The sequence below is a fragment of the Xenopus laevis genome, chromosome 9_10S (assembly GCF_017654675.1).
Source record: "Xenopus laevis strain J_2021 chromosome 9_10S, Xenopus_laevis_v10.1, whole genome shotgun sequence".
NCBI lineage: Eukaryota > Metazoa > Chordata > Amphibia > Anura > Pipidae > Xenopus > Xenopus laevis.
Genome location: NC_054388.1, coordinates 30,309,098 through 30,326,073, shown reverse-complemented (window position 1 = coordinate 30,326,073; position 16,976 = coordinate 30,309,098). Strand labels below are relative to the sequence as shown.

At 38.4% G+C, this 16,976-nt stretch overlaps 1 protein-coding gene across 1 annotated transcript in view; it reads right to left on the bottom strand.

The window, feature by feature from the left end:
- Positions 1-1,416: 1,416 nt before the first annotated feature.
- LOC108702720 (receptor activity-modifying protein 2) overlaps positions 1,417-16,976 on the bottom strand; it is a 31,479-nt gene continuing 15,919 nt past the window's right edge. The window contains exons 2-4 of the mRNA XM_018238355.2: positions 8,083-8,160; positions 6,175-6,268; positions 1,417-2,867 (exon numbers count right to left, since the gene is read on the bottom strand). Coding sequence (XP_018093844.1) covers positions 2,612-2,867; positions 6,175-6,268; positions 8,083-8,160 — 428 coding nt within the window. The 3' untranslated portion in view covers positions 1,417-2,611. The remainder of the gene's footprint in view (positions 2,868-6,174; positions 6,269-8,082; positions 8,161-16,976) is intronic.

Sequence of the window (16,976 nt, the reverse complement as noted above, 5' to 3'; positions counted from 1 at the left end):
TGACCCCCTACTTCGCCAACTAAAACCTACCGAACATCAATGTTAGTTTATGGGGAAGGTCCCCATAGGCTTTCTAACAAATTTCTGATCGAAGGAAAATCGAAAAACGAATTGCGGGAAATCCTTCGATATTCGAAGTCGAAGGATTTAATTTCTACAGTCAAATATCGAGGGTTAATTAACCCTCGATATTCAACCCTAAGTAAATGTGCCCCTGAAAGTGAAAAAAGATAACTAGATTTTTTAAAGGGGATGATTACCCTCTGCAAAGCTCTATCAAAGTGGTAGAACTTTGCAAAAGAAAAATATGTTTTTCCTATTGCAGTAGTTCAGCAAAAAATTATCCTTTACATTTTATTAATAAACAAAGTAGCAGCCTATTATTAGGCACATTTGGTCTTTCCCCTCTTGATTAGAGGCATTGTTGACATATCCATTTCTTCACCAAGTAATGCTGAGAACAGGTAGACAGTGTCATGAAGGAACAGAACAGTTTTAAGTGGAACTATGTATACATGGTCTCTATGTCACTGCTCAGCAGCCAGTTAAACAAATGCTATACTGGTAAATCATCATTTATTTATATAGCGCCAACAAGATATGCAGTGCTTTATCAAGGGTGCCATTTGAGCATGCACATTAGTGCTTAAAGCCTCGGTGTGAAATTTTCTACCTGCTAATGATCTCTGCAGATTGACTTTGGGTAAGCGCAATTTTCACATATAATAATTAACCATTTGCAATATGATTGGATGTTGGGCACTGTCCATTCTAGTGCTATCAATTCTTAGTGGCATAGATGATGAATGTTTGGAATGAAGCATTCTAACTAGAATGCACTGGGCCCCGCTGCCAAAAAATCTTCAGAGGGGCCCAGCACACTCCAATCCCCATCATCCTGCCCACTTGCCATCCCCACCCACACCCCGCCCACTCTCCACCCAGACTCCGCCCACTCAGCCCTGGTAAGCAGGTAAGAGAGCAGCTGGGGAAGGGGGGTTATTGTTAACTATAGAAGAAGCAGGCTCCCCTTTTCCCCAGGCTCCCCTGTGACTGCAGGATCTGCTTCCTCTATAGATACGCCACTACCTATAAATGGTGGACCCTTCATTTTATTTAGGTCAGATTGGTGTTACCACTATCCAGAATAAACTGATTGCAGTTAACCTGCCAGAGTCCTTTTTCTTTAACTGGATTTTGCTGATTGATTTGGGTGCAGCACAGAGCACTAACATGGAAGTTAGGAAAAGGTTTTTTTTTTGTTTTTCCATACAGCTCACCAAAAAATGCATTTTTTTGAACTTCATGTCAGATTCTTTTGTTAATTCTATGACAATCCTGCATTTCCCATTATATATACATAAAATCACCCCACAGGACATGGTGAGGGCAGAGTATAAACTATTAAGGGAACAATTTCATGGACAAACATATTTAATAGCTTTTTAACAGGCCTTCTCCTGACCATCGCTGATCATGTTTTTCATATCTCTTTAAGCACAATAACTAGAATAATCTGAACTAGACCTTCAACATCCAAAAGTTCATAGATATTCGTTACATACATTTGGTTTATGTATATTTTCACCAATATTGAACAATTATTGCAGACAAATAATCATGTCATTTGTTAAAATGCAAAAAGCTTTTCTTATAGTTAAGTATCCACTAAAAAAAAAGTCCTTCTGAAATCAGTAAGTGCAAACTTAATAGTTCCCCTGTGCTCATTTGATTTTGTGGCACAACACACTCGCATTGTTGTTTAATCAGAGAGAACAGAATAGGAAGTATTGCCCATTGGCTATGATATAGGTAGTTCGACAAGTTGAAGGCCATCCAGTAGAGGCATTTTTCATATTATAATAAGGGTAAAGGATTATGGTGTTACCCACGCTATAGGTTTCTTTTCAGAAAATGACAGTAGTATGAAATGTACATATATAAAAATATATTTCTTAAACATTTCATTAGCTAAAGGTAACTAAAACAATAGATGATGCACATACACACACACAATCTCCAGTTTGCCAAGTCAAAAGTATTTTCCCCCATTTTATGGGTAATTCTGTCTTTACAAAGACAATCGTTTTATAAATTATGCTCTAAAAAAAATGCCACATTTCTTGGTTTAATCACAGTTTGTGTCCGGAATCATGTTTCTTGCCTGCCCGTTAGGAGTGTTGATTATCCTCTTAACGTCTCATTAGATTGCACATCATCGATTCAGCAATATTTATCTCCCAATCCTGTAATACTACAACAGTTTTCTGGAATAACCAGTTTTCTCTGGAAGGCAATTTCACGAACGTTGCTAAATGACTTATGAAGAAGCAGCCGTTGGTCATGTATACTGAAAATAAATCCAGTGGGTATCTTTGGTTTCAATTCACATTGGTTGAATCCAGTGAAATAATGTTATAAAAGGTTTACAGATGATAGATTATCAGTAATATGGCCATTGGACATATCACAAAGTAGCAGGAATCAGACTTCAATATGAAGAGCAAGGGGCCGGCATGATCATAAAATAAGCTTGGGTCCGTCCAAGCCAAATTCTGGCACATTTACAGGCAGTTCTGGGAGGAAACAACAGTATTTTGCATGCCTGGCTTTAGGTGTGTGGCTTGGTAGTTTTACTTTTGCAAACCACGAGAGTGACCAGAAATGGGATGATGCTTATGGGGGCTAGTATTAAGGCCAGAAGAATATGTTCTGGAGGGTCTGCAAGCTCTTGAGACTGCAGGGTGCAGTTTACAAAGTAAGTCCTGTGTCCTGTCATGATGTAGTGATCGGCTATCTCATTTGGGAATGGAATACTCAAAACATCAGCCAGGGTCTCCAGGCATATTCTTAAATCACTGTAATGTCTAGGATAGAAAAGAAAAACTAGTTACACAATATCTGTTCACAGTGGTAGAGTATCATCTAATGATGAAGCCAGATATATACAGTACACTACTCCAGCAAGCATAAGTACAGCAAAGCAGATAGGAGATAGTAAGCAGACCCTGCAGTTGCAGGGGGGCCCGGACTGTGGGGTCTGCTTCATCTAATAAAAAAACCCTCCTCCCCAGCCATCTCTTACCTGCGGAGAGGAAGGGGGACGCAAGTCGGGTGGGAGTGGGTGGAGTCAGGGTGGGACAGAGGCAGGACATGGGTGTATGTATGCAGAACGGGAAGTGGGCGGGAGGAAGGGGATAGGAGTGCGCCAGACCCCTTTCCAGATTTTTTTGCAGGGGGGCTTGGCGCATTCTAGTTACACCACTGTTCACAATCCACATTTTTACTAGTTAATCTGTTTTTTTTTTGTGGCAGATACAATGGGGCAGATTCACTAAAGGGTGAATTGTCGATGGCAAATGCTTTGCCATACTTTGCGCCACTTTGCCAGGCGAATATTCTTTACCACTACACTAATTCACTAAAATGCGAAGTTGCGTCGTTGGTGCCGAATGATGTTGACTTTTCACCAGGGATGGGCGAATTTGACCCGTTTCGCTTCGCCAAAAATTCGCCGCCGGCGAAATGTCGCAGACGCCCATTAAAGTCTATGGGCGTCAAAAAAAAATTGTCGCGCGGCGAAATTATTTTGTCGCGCGTCTTTTTTTTTTGACGCACGGCTCCATACAAGTCTATGGGCGTCATTTTTTCGGCGAAACACTAGAGTTACATCGGCAGTGTGAGCGTTTCAAAGTGAATTACGCTAGCAATCACTTCTGCCTAAAAAAGCTTTGTTAGTCGTCTTATGCTTAGTTCAATTTGAATAGGGCGGGTACATTCATGTCGTATGGACGTCTTTATTAGAGATGTTGGTGCAAAAGCTTGAAGTGGCCACTTTTTATTACAAATGTCCAAGGAACCTGAATAAAGACAAAAGAGATCCTATAATGCCCTAGACATGAGCCCACCCTAAAATGAAAATTCCATGCCCCTCAAATGTCTGGGGAAAAATGTTAACCCAAATGAGTTTAATAGCTAGGACTTTTGCAGGCAATCCCGCTTAAAAGTCACTTGGCGATGGCGTGCGAAAAACGCCTAAATTTGGCGATGTCCCTACTGATTGGATTTCTGGCAAATGTCGCTAGCGCTAGCCACTGCGTTCTTTAGTAAATCTACCCCAATATCTTTACTGTGGTATGTAAATAACACTTCTAGGCCATAGTTCAAAGAGTGGAATGGACATGATTTTGACTGATGACAGCTTGATAAAAGGCCGCAAGGCCTGAAACGTTGCTGTGATGCCCCTATGCACAATTAAAGGCTTTTAAGAAATAAGAAAAATACGATGGTGCTGTTTCAAATTTCATCTACCTATGATTTTGGCTGGTCAACTATAGCTCCAGTGGTGAATGCATGGGCTCCCTGGTGGTTATATGCACAAAGTTTCAAATGTCTCTCTGTGTATGGCCCGATATAATAGACGGGGGCTGTACCAAAGTTATGTATCTTATGGTGCTGCAAATGATGGTGTTATTGTGTTTGGTGCTGTATAAATGCTAATTAAACTCAACACAATATAACAAAGCCCACTAAACCTGTAATGTGGCTGCAGTACCACAATGACTGCCAAAGACTTGATGTTTGAAAGAAAACTCATATTACAATAACATCCTAACAGCATGATAGCTATCTAACTGAAAAGCCACAAATTAACTGATCAGTCAGAGTTTGAGTTGTGCAAAGCATAAAAATATTGGATTACAGTGGCTTATTGTTTTGCCAAAATGTTTTCTTTCTTTTTTTTTCTCGAGAAAAGACCCACCCCTGATATTGAAGAAGCTTCAATGTATTACACAACGAAGAAACACAGGTTAAGAATCTGCTCCTGCACTGCTATTGTCCTGATTGATCCGAATAGCAATGGGCAGTCGGAGTGCGGGACCGCATCAACGAATAGATGTGGTCGGATCGCGGGACCGCATCAACGAATAGATGTGGCTGCAATCCAACGGGATTTTTTGTCCCATCCGATCAAGATCTGGCCGGCTTTTATCGGCCCTTGTATGGCCACCTTTAGTGTAGTCCTTGCCTAAAGTTAATTGAGGCATGGAGAATGATTTAAGATGGCCATAGATGCAAATGACTTCCCCATCTCCTGACCTGCCTCTAACCATTCAGATCAATAAAGTAGTAAAAGAATCAGATCAGATCAGCCGTGCGAACGGATCTTTGCGTCTATGGCCAGCTTAAGGGAGGGGAGGGATCAGGGACAGGGGGTCTTCAGCTCTGCATTGCTTCCTTCGTTCTTAATTTACCCATTTTTTATTGGGCGTATAGAAGAGTTATTAGTATGTTCATGGGGGTTAGCAGCGTAAAAAGCAAGGTAAAAGCCCTGTTTTGTGCCTAATCCTAGAATGGTAATAGATGTAAAAAACCTAATAAGAGCCTAGTATTTTATGCCATTGTCTATATAAATGTAGCTTATTGCCAACATAAAATAGGGGACAAAAACATTTTGCTAGTTATTTGAAATAGGGATGCACCAAATCCAGGATTTGGTCCGGGATTCAGCCAAGATTCGGCCGAATCCTTATTCCTGGCCGAACCGAATCCTAATTTGCATATGCAAATTGTGAGGAAGGCGGGATGACTATTTGTTATAAAACAAGGAAGTAAAGAAATTCTTTTCCACTTTTGCCTTCCCTGTCCCTAATTTGCATATGCAAATTAGGATTCAGATTTGGTTTGGGATTTGGGCGAATCTTCCAAGATGAATTTGGGGATTCGGCCGAATCCAAAATAGTGGATTCAGTGCATCCCTAATTTGAAATACGTGCTCATTATTACAAGGCAAATGTACAGCTGAGAGTCACCTGATGAAAGACTGACAGGTTTAGGCAGAGCAAAAGACAAATTTGGGGAAAAAATATCTCTTCAAATGTTGCATGAAAGAAAAGTTAATGAATTGGCCCCTTAATATATGAAGAATATACAGAAAGTCCTCTTATCCGGAAAAACACCAGGTACCTAGCATTCTGAATAATAGATCCTGTAATAATTACAATGCAATAATGGTCACACTACAATAGCGGTAGTTCACATGTCAAGTACAAATAACACATGGTGATATACAATATATCTGTGTATGCAGATATAAGGCATGGATCCCTTATCTGGAAAAAACAATTATCCCAGAATTACAAAAAGGCAATCTCAATTTTTTCTTCTGTTTACCTGTTGATATATAGCCATTCGCACCAATTATCTGAGTTTACTTTGGACATCTGCTGGGTGTAATTTAACCAACATATCTGTGCATAATAAAGATCTGCAAGAAAAAGAAAACATAAATATACACATTATTATTAATAACACTTATTTATATGGTACCAACATATTGAAAAGCGGATCATCCATCCCATATGTATCAGGCATGTGCATACAAATAGTAAAGAAGCTGAGGCAACCACTCATTACGGGGCATATTTAGCAAGGGTCGAATTTCGAATTGATACAACTTCGAAATTAAAATTCAAAAAGACCAACCGAAATTAAGTCAAAGTTTTTTTTTTTGGTCAAATAAGTCTGTTTTCGATTGAATAGGTCCGTATTAGGCCGAATTCAAATCGCACGAAGAAAGGAAAAGCGCATTCGATCGAATTTGATTCAAAGTTTTTCCCAAAAAAAATTAGATTTTTCAAAGTCCACCAATTGACTCCAAATGGACTAAAACAGCAATTTGGCAGGTTTTAGATGGCGAATGGTCGAAGTCGAATTTTTAGACAGTGCATGATAAATTTCGATATTCAAATTTTTTCATTTCAAATTCTAATTGAATTTGGACTATTCCCTAGTCGAAGTATACAAAAAAGTAGCTTGAAATTCAAATTTTTTTCATTCGAAAATTGACCTTTGTTAAATCTGCCCCTACGTGTGTACCCAAGCACGACTCCTTCCCAAGGATGGGTGTAATTCTTTTTCAATTAATATTATTTCCAGAATACAGACTGTGGGGGAGGGGGAAGAGGTTTTTCAGTCCCAATTCATTAATCACTTCAAATTCAGTACAAATCTTACCCTGACTGGTCTTTAAGTTTGACATTCCACCACCCCCCTTCCAATCCTTCACAAAACTCAGAAAGAAAATGTATTTCCAAAGCAAAAAACACTTAGGGGCACATTTACTTAGCTTGAGTGAATGAATAGAATAAAAAAATACTTCGAATTTCGAAGTTTTGTTTTGGGCTATTTCGACCATCGAATTGGCTACTTCAACCTTCGATTACGAATTTGAATCGAACGATTCGAACTAAAAATCGTTCGACCATTCGATAGACGAAGTACCGTCTCTTTAAAAAAAACTTCAACCTCCTACTTCGCCACCTAAAACCTACCGAGCATCAATGTTAGCCTATGGGGAAGGTCCCCATAGGCTTTCTAGCAAATTTCTGATCGACCATTATTCCTAGCGGTAAATTCTTTGACTTCAATATTCGAAGTCGAAGGATTTAACTTTGACCAATAGTAAATGTGCCCCTTAAACCTTTTAATTAATTTTACATTAATAAAATAGTTCATTACATTTTCTTTATTATGCAAAATACAGGTCTTGGGTGGTGATCCCTTTTAATGTGAGCATTGCAAAGGACTTTTGTACACATCAAACACTTAGGGCAGATTTATCAAGGGTCACATTTCAAGTTAATGGGAGTTTCTAAAAACTCCCATCAACTCCCATAAACTCGAAATTCGAAAAAAAAAACACAATTGAAATTTATTTTTAAAAAAACGATTCTTTTTAAAAACGGGTGAATAGGATCGAGCTGCAAATTAGATCTAATTTGATTAGATAGGAGGAGGTCCCCCATAGGCTAAAACACCAATTCTGCAGGATTTAGATGGTGAATAGTTGAATTTGAATTCTTAACGGGACAGTACATATACATTTCAAAATTCAAATTTCAAATTTTGTTTTAAATTCAAATTGAATTTGGACTATGCCCTAGTCAATTTACACTAAAATAAACTCGAAATCCAAATAAAAAATTAGAAATTTCAATTCGACCCTTGATAAATCTGCCCTTAATATATAACTAGGCCTCTAGAAATCTCATGACATATCACATCAGAATCAATACTTACATGTAACTATTGCATTGGACATGGTCTCGTTATGAGCAGTTTCTGTGAGGTTCTGCTGTACTGCCACTGAACAGGCAACTGTGGAAAAAATACTGGCTTTAGAAAAAAAGTTCTTTAAGGAGATATCATTTCAGTGATTTCTGTGGAGACGTAGACCCAGTCAAGCCAGACTAGTTGAATAGCTGACTTGCCAACCCAAGGTATAGAAATGGGGTTTGCTATGAACCTGTACCAAAGATAGATACTCCCTTTATAAACCAAGTTATGCAAGACAGTCCAAGGGGGTTATTTATTATCAAGCGTTTTTTTTTTTCGTGGCATCCGTTTTGCAGATGAAATACCAAAGAAATCACGGTAAAAAGACAATTTATTTTGCAATTTATTATGCCGCGAAGCTGTTCCAGGTCCAAATTCCAAACTACACCATCTAAAACCTGCCAAATTCATGTAAAAGTCAATGCCAGATGTCCCCTTAACCATTTGAAGATGTGTTAACTCTCACTATGGGGGTTATTTACTATGCTCCGAACACCTGAAATTCCCCGAAATCCCAAAAATTTGTGATTTTTTTTTGTGTTATAATAGGCTTTTAAAAAAAATCACGAATTTTTTGGAATTTATTACACCCCGAGGGCTAAAAAGCCAGATTATAAAAAACACGGCATCTCAAATGTGTCGAGGTTGCACAAAAGTCAATGCGAACAATTCCATTGATTTTTGGTTGTGTCGGGGGTTTCGGGAAATTTCAAGTTTGCGGAGCTTTCGGGTAAAACCTTGTACACGAGTTTTCGGGGAAAATTCACGAAAAAATCATGAAAATCTGAGCTTTTCCCGCATACCTGTAGGTAATTTTCGGGAAAATTTAATAATATGTGTTAAAAACTCGAGCGGCTTAGATCGGAGTTTGTAGCAGCCGATATTGAGATAAATTCGGACCTTGATAAATAACCCCCTATATGTTTGGAGTTTTCGTGGTTTGATGCTGTTTTTTTTTTCCATTTTTTTCACGTGCCAATCGGAAAATTTTCCCGAGTTTTTTATATTGATAATTAAGGGCAAATCGTCGATTGTAGTTCGGTCAGACTTTTTTAAAAAAAAAATGTTGAAAAATTCGGATTTTGATAAATAACCTCACAAGTGTTCAGGGGCCCTTTAAGCAATCCTAGATACACACAAAACGTGCTGTGGGATCTCATATATCACCCTTCAACCATAAAATTCCAGGGTATAATGGAAACTTTTCAACAGGACGTGTTTGCTGGAGATTTTTTAAAAATAAATTTGCTCCACTGAATTGGTGGAAGTCGTTAGCTAACCACCTAGAACAAGAAATCCTCAGCGCAGTAAGCCAACTTTTAACAGCTGTTGTTTGCACTGAGGAACATATTAATATTTCACGAATATTATTTGACCATTTTTTCAAAGTTATGTAAAAACTGGAAAACTTGGATTTATTGTTTATTTGATGAGCAGTTTTAGACGGCGAAAGAAAAGAGGGATTAGACTGCAGCCTAGGGACAGCTGTTTTTGTGAAAGTTACTCTAACAATACTCAATATGTTAACATATAAAAAAAAAAGAACAGACGATGGGGAGGGGCAGTATGTAAAAAAAAACATAATGTGGCCCCAGAACTTTCTCTATGCTGGATGACTTTGCAATGCCCAGACACCTTACATCTTTGTTTTGGCAAGAAAATGCAAATAAATTCCCTGTAACTTCAAACTACAATCTGGTTTCGTTGTTCCAAAGAAAATAAAACCCTGCAGCTTTTGTAAACTAGAAGAATAAAATTCATGCTATCTTTATTCTGATGGCAAACAAAATATTTTTCTGGCTCAGAAAACAAAAAAAGAAACCTTCGGAGGGACAGGGTAAATATGAACAGAAGGGGGTAAAGGAATATGTTGCGGCAGGAAATACTGATGGGGCTGAAGCTGCCTGTGTTGAACTTTTTTCAATGCGAAAGTAAGTTATAAATATTTTATATGTATATATTTTATAATATATATTTTATATTTGCTGCCGGACCATTTTAAAGGTTATTAAGGACCCATCCAGAAATGATGTTGCATGGGATCTAGTGGTGATCCTTAACAATCCAGAAAGAATGACAAATGTGCAGGAATAGAACACCTGGGTAACTGCCACCGTAATATTATAACACTACTAAACATACAGGTTAATTGGCTCCTTATTAAAGGAAAACTATACCCCCAAAACAAACACTTAAGCAACAGATAGTTTACATCATATTAAGTGTCATATTAAAGAATCTTACCAAACTGATGTATATATTTAAGTAAATCTTGCCCTTTTACATCTCTTGCCTTCAGCCACCATTTAGTGATGGTCTGTGTGCTGTCTCAGAGATCACCTGACCAGAAATACTACAACTCTAACTGTAATTGGAAGATGTGTTGAAGCAAAAGAATCTGTCTCTTAATTGGCTCATGTGACCTAGCAAGTATGGTTTGTTGGTATGTTTGTGTGCACAGTGAATCATACGATCCCAGGGGGCGGCCCTTATTTTTTAAAATGGCAATTTTCTATTTATGATTACCCAATGGCGCATACTACTAGAAATGTATATTATTATGAAAATGGTTTATTTACATGAAGCAGAGTTTTACATATGAGCTAATTTATGTAATATATTTTTATAGAGACCTACATTGTTTGGGGGTATAGTGTGTGTAATGGTGGCCATACACAGCGAGATCTGCTCGTTTGGCAAAGTGGCCAAACGAGTGGATCTCTCTCCGATATGCCCACATTGAGGTTGGCGATATCAGGCTGTTCCGATAGTGGGCCCTAGGGCCCAACGATCGGATCAGAATGTAGGCAATGCGATGGTCGGATTGCGGGACCGTATCAACATACTGATGCTGCTGCGATCGGATGGGATTTTTTACCCTGCCCTATCAACATCTGTCCGACTTTCAGCCAGATATCGATCAGGGACGCTTGTCGGATGACCCCCACACGTGGGCCAATAAGCTGCCGACTCAGTCTGTCGCCAGCTTTTATCGGCCCGTGTATGGGGGCCTTTACTGTGATAGGACACCTTAGGGACCCTGGGGCACAGATGGAAATGATGTATATAAAATTACTGGTGCTAAATAAATAATGTAATATCATTTGCCAAAAGCAAACTCGGACAACAAATGCACTAAATGCATAATTCTGGAAATACAAGGTATTGTGGCATCAAATTACATTTTTTTACCAAACGTAAAATGCAGGAATTATGTTGGTTTTGTAGTAGCTGAAGTGACAAGCTTGTAAACGGCAGGCTATGAGGTTTTTTTTCAAAAATATACAAACTTTCAGGGGGGTATTTACTAAAATCCAAAAATCTCTCGCTTTTTCCTTAAAACCACTCCAACCAAACTCATGTGCACATTTTTATCGTATTTATCAATAAATTAACTCGAAAAAATCTGGTGCGGGAAGAGAAAAGTAAAAAAACAATCTGAATTGTTTGTTTGGATTATCGCACAAAAACAATGAATTATTACTATTATTGAACAACACCCAGTGCAGATCAGGATATCTTCCAATTGTAAAAGAGACATCTGCCATTGACTTCTACATGACCTCGGCAGGTTTGAGATGGAGTACTTTTTTATTTGGCCTCTTAGCAGCATCTGGGGTTTAATAAATCACAAAAAAATTGAGAGTTTTTTTCCTCAGAAAAAATTGTTTTCGCCTTTAAAACTCTTACCAGAAAAAAAAATCGGATTTTAATAAATAACCTCCGATGTAATGAGTGATATTCTAAGACAATTTTCAATTGGTTTTCATGTTTTATTATTTGTTGTTTTACTTATTTAGCTTTTTATTCAGCAGCTGTCCAGTTTGCATTTGTAGCAATCTAGTTGCTAGGGGCCAAATGACCCTAGCAACCATGCATTGGTTTGAATAAGAGACTGGGATATGAATAGGAGAGGCTTGAATAGAACAATGAGAAATAAAAAGTAGCAATAACAATAATTTGTAGATTTATAGATCATTTGTTTTTTTAGATGGGCTCAGTGACCCCCATTTGAAAACTGGGAAAAGTCAGAAGAAGGCAAATGATTAAACCACTATAAAAAATAAATGAAGACCAATTAAAAAGTTGCTATGTGGCATATTTATGATGCTGTGTAGTTTAAAAAAACTACCATACACCAACATCACCATGCTTTGTCATGTAAAAAACGGTGTAAAATTTTTATGTGTTATATTATGTGACTTCCGTCACTGTAAGAGGCAATGTAAGAGATTGACGTCAAATTTAGTGTTTGCTTCAAAAATTCGCCATTTATTTTACACCGATTTTTACAAAGTTCTTTTGACAATATTCTTTTTCATAATTAATATGTGCCTTACAATTAGCCATTCTATAACACACTACAAGTTAAGTTTAAGATGAACCACGCTTTTAAGCGAAGTTTGTTTGTTTGGCATAAAAAAACATATTTACCCATTTTGGTTTCAGCATAATGTGTACATTTCAAAAATATATGGATTTCTGTAAGTGAAACTAAGGGGCACATTTACTAAGGTTCGAAGTAAAATCCTTCGACTTAGAATATCGAAGTCGAAGGACTTACTGCAAATACTTAGATCGAACGATCGAAGGAAAAATCGTTCAATCGAACGATAAAATCCTTCGAATCGAACGATTCTGTAGCTATAGATATGGGATATGGGTAGCTAGATATGGGTTACTGCTCCGGGGCAAAGTTTGTGCATTTTATTATAACATATAGAGGTTAGAGTGGTGCTTTGAAAATTTGATAGTAGATTACAAGTAGGAATCTCTATAGAACTGTGGTGTTTGGAGAAGCTCCATTTGATGAAGGACATTTTCCTACTCCTGATGTCCTCCTGCAATAAGCCTGAAGAAAGTGAACCTATAAGGCTAATCAGAAAACTACCTGCATGGACTTTGTGATGTGAAGAATGTATAATATTGTTTTAAAATGCATACTGTTTAATTGTTGCTGCTTATTATAGTTGTCCAAATGCTTTCCTACTATAGGGGGGGATATGTGGTGTTTATACAAATGGCCTGTAGATGTCACTGTGCTCAAGACTTATACTGTGCATACTTTCTATACAGCTTGTGGTGTTAGCGTTGCTTACTGTTGTGTAATGGCTGCACGAGCCAGCTAATAAAGCACTGTTATACTCTACTCATCCTCGGCTACCAAAACATAACAAGAACTATAGACATTTTGCATTGGTATGCTTGGGAAATATTAGACTTTCAAAATCACTTGTTTTTCTGTTCATAAAATAAATATATTTCTGATATGAATCTTACATGTTTTGGTATTTAGAAAATTCTAAAATGTCAAAATGTTTAAGCAGTTAAACACAGAGGAAGTGCAAAATTCTGCTGGCAGTGAAAGAACTGGAATAATGTTAAACCATTACTGTTCTCAATTTACTCCCTTACTAAAGAATTGTAAAAAGATTAAGCACCAAACTGCTTGGTTAAATTCAGATATAAGGAAGTTAATAGGAAGGAAGAGGAAAGCATTTAAAAAAAGTCAGAGGGGACAGATTCATCTTTAAAGACCTATAATTACTACAACAAGTGTTGTAAAGCAGGCGTCAAGAAAACAAAAATAGAACTCAAGGAACAGACCACTTCACATGCAAAGACAAAGTGCCAGTAATTGTTAAACATCTCAGTAGCTACAATATGCCCAGTGAAGGTGTGGTTCCATTAAAAACTGAAAATATATTAATTTCAGAATTATAAATGTGTCAGTTGTGCTTAAAGGGATTCTGTCATGATTTTTATAGTGCTGTTTTTATTTCTAAATTACACTGCAAATAATTCACTCTACAATATACAATTTCATTCCTGAACCAGCAAGTGAATATTTTTAGTAGTAATATTGGTGTGTAGGCAGGTAATTTTGCCTGGTCATGTGCTTTCAGAAAGAGCCAGCACTTTAGGATGGAACTGCTTTCTGGCAGGTTGTTGTTTCTCCTACTCAATGTAACTAAATGTGTCACAGTGGGACATGGGATTTTACTATTGAGTGCTGCTCTTAGATCTACCAGGCAGCTGTTATCTTGTGTTAGGGAGCTGCTGTCTGGTTACCTTCCCATTGTTCTGTTGTTAGGCTGCTGGGGGGGGGGTGATATCACTCCAACTTGCAGTACAGCAGTAAAGAGTGACAAGAGCAGAGCACAAGTCACCATTTCTGTGAATACAATTCATAAACAAATATTACATTTTAACCTTGTGGCTTTGTCTATATTTTGATTCTTTGGGGAAATTCACTAAAGGCCGAAGTGGTCGTCGCTAGCAAAAATTCACCAGAAATCCAACAGGGGTAGAGGACAATTTGCTAATGAAAGAGTACATTGCTAATGAAGTTTTGCGACGTTTCGCTCAGGCAAACGATTGTTACTCTAATGAATCTTTGCCAGTGTTCGGCTGCTGAGACACAACTTCGCATTTTAGCGAGTAAGCGCAATGATAGCGGATTTGTGCCTGGCAAAGTGGCGCGAAGTATGGCAAAGCCTTCACAGTGGAAAATTCACTCTTTAGTGAATTTGCCCCATTGATATCTAGACCCTGGCGATCTGTATCAATCAATTTTATTTTTTGAGGTATCTCCTTTGACTAATTTTTGTCACCATAGATCAGCTAACTGTAATAAGAATACCTGTGCGGCGGGGTTGCCCGCCGCATGGTTCTCAGGCATGCACCATCTTGGATTATTAGGGCGCGCGCGGCGCGCCTCTTAAAGGTACAGGCGCGCTGGCATGATTGTGCCAGCACGCATTGGGCACGTTTTTGGCGCGAACTTTGTCCCATAGCAATGAATGGAGAGAGGCAGTATTTTACTCTGTGGACTGTGGAGATCTCTAACTTCACTAGATAAATCTACCCCTCAGGGGCCCTCCGCCAATGAGGCAAGTTGAGGCATTTGCCGCAACCCGGAAATTCGTCTCTTCCAGTGCAGAGAGCGCAATTGCGCTCTCTGCACTAGCGACGTGGAACCCCTGTCCGGTGCTGAAGGTGAGTGCCGTGGGGAGGCGGGGGCGGCAAAAACCAAGGCCGCCTCGGGCGGCAAATTAGGCAGGATCGCCCCTGCTACCCCTTAGTTACTAGATTCTCAATCCAAAGACCTCTATCCACACAAATCTATTAATTGTGAATTTGTAACTTTATATTTCGGATTTGCAAGAATCAATTATTTGTAACCATGGGCCCCAATGTCCCTGGCTTTTATCCAGTTGCATTCCCTTCACCACATCTAGTAACAGCCCTTAGCAGTGCCTTTATTTATTTAAGGTGCTCCCGTTTGACTGTTAGCCGCTAGATAAGAAGGAAGCGTTTCCTGTATTAAAGCAAAGTGCATTCTGTCACGTAAGATAACAAAAAGCAAAATCTGGAAGAGGAAATTACATTGGCTCCTGAAGGGTGAAAACTCATTGGTGAGGGTAATACTATTAAATAGCCAAAGCATAATTTACTATTGTGAGCATACAGCTAGAAAAGGAGAAGTTTTAACATGCCAGGTTAACAATTGGGACACAATCCTTTGTAGGTTTACTACAAGAAAAATTAAGGCCTAAGGGAGGATATGGTAAAACTGGCCAAGGTATTGTATATAAAATGTTCTTTATTAAATATTATTGAAATGTTACGGGCATCAGTACTGGAAAAATATAGAAGAATGTGGTTCGGTGAGACAAATAATTAACATTAGAGCAATATTCCCCCGAAGCTGACTGCTCACATGCACTCACACACATAGGGACATGCAACAAATATAGACATAATGCATTGCGTACTTGGTGATTATTTCTTGAGAGGCTGGATATTCTTTGTCACGTAGTGCAAAGGAACAATAGACAAGATGCTGCCCAGCAAATCTACAAATAGCAGCTGGTGTATCCTGTGCTTTATCTGGTCTCTTTTCATTTGGAGATGAGCAACGGAAACATTTCTATTGCAACTTGGATGCAGTCCTAATAAGTGCTGGGCAGTTTTTAATCTACTGGTAATCCTGTTTAGGGCTCAAAATTCTACACTACTGTAAAGAGAGAATTTCCGATAGGATGGATATTAGACAGATTAGAATTGGCTTTCTAAAGATAAAACATAGCATATTGTAGAAATATAGTTGTGTAGAACGGCTGCTTTAGGAAGAAAGGAGCAGGGGAACCACTAGTTATTATGGAGCCCCATACTACTATGTAGCTAAGAACCTCCCTTCAGGGGGGACCAAGTATGTCCTACAAATTACCTAGACCGCCTGGTTGGTAGGCCCTACCAACAAGTAACATGGGCCAGCTATGGAAAAAAAGCCCCTCACATGCACAGCCATGCCACTTATTCCTATGCTCCATACTAATAACATAGGGTTGATAATACAGGCTATGTGACCTGATAAACCCAGGGGTGTAATCCCAGATAATGCTCCTGGGGTGAACTCCTGGGGTGAAGTTGAAACATATATCAGTTACTTCTATGATCAAAATAGATCATAAATGCTTAAAATAGATCCCATGCAGGGTTTCCTTAAAAATTACATGTGCCGAAAGTACAAGACAATCTTAAATTGGCCACCATAGTCACATTGGACACCTAATTAAATATATCATCTATCTTGTGTGTTCTTGCCATTTTTGCAGAAGCTTTGTCTCAGTAGATAACATGAGCAATATCTGGTGAGTTTTTCCTATGGTAAAATTACATGGGGCCAATGTTTCATAATAAAAACATTTTATTATATGAATCAATTAGCTAAAATGAGCTATACATTAGCAGGTGCTTCTTTCCAAACATTCCTTCTTGATCTTAATCATGATTTGCATATTTTCACTTATATGTCCCCTACACATCAGTTTCTTTAACAGGTACATATTATA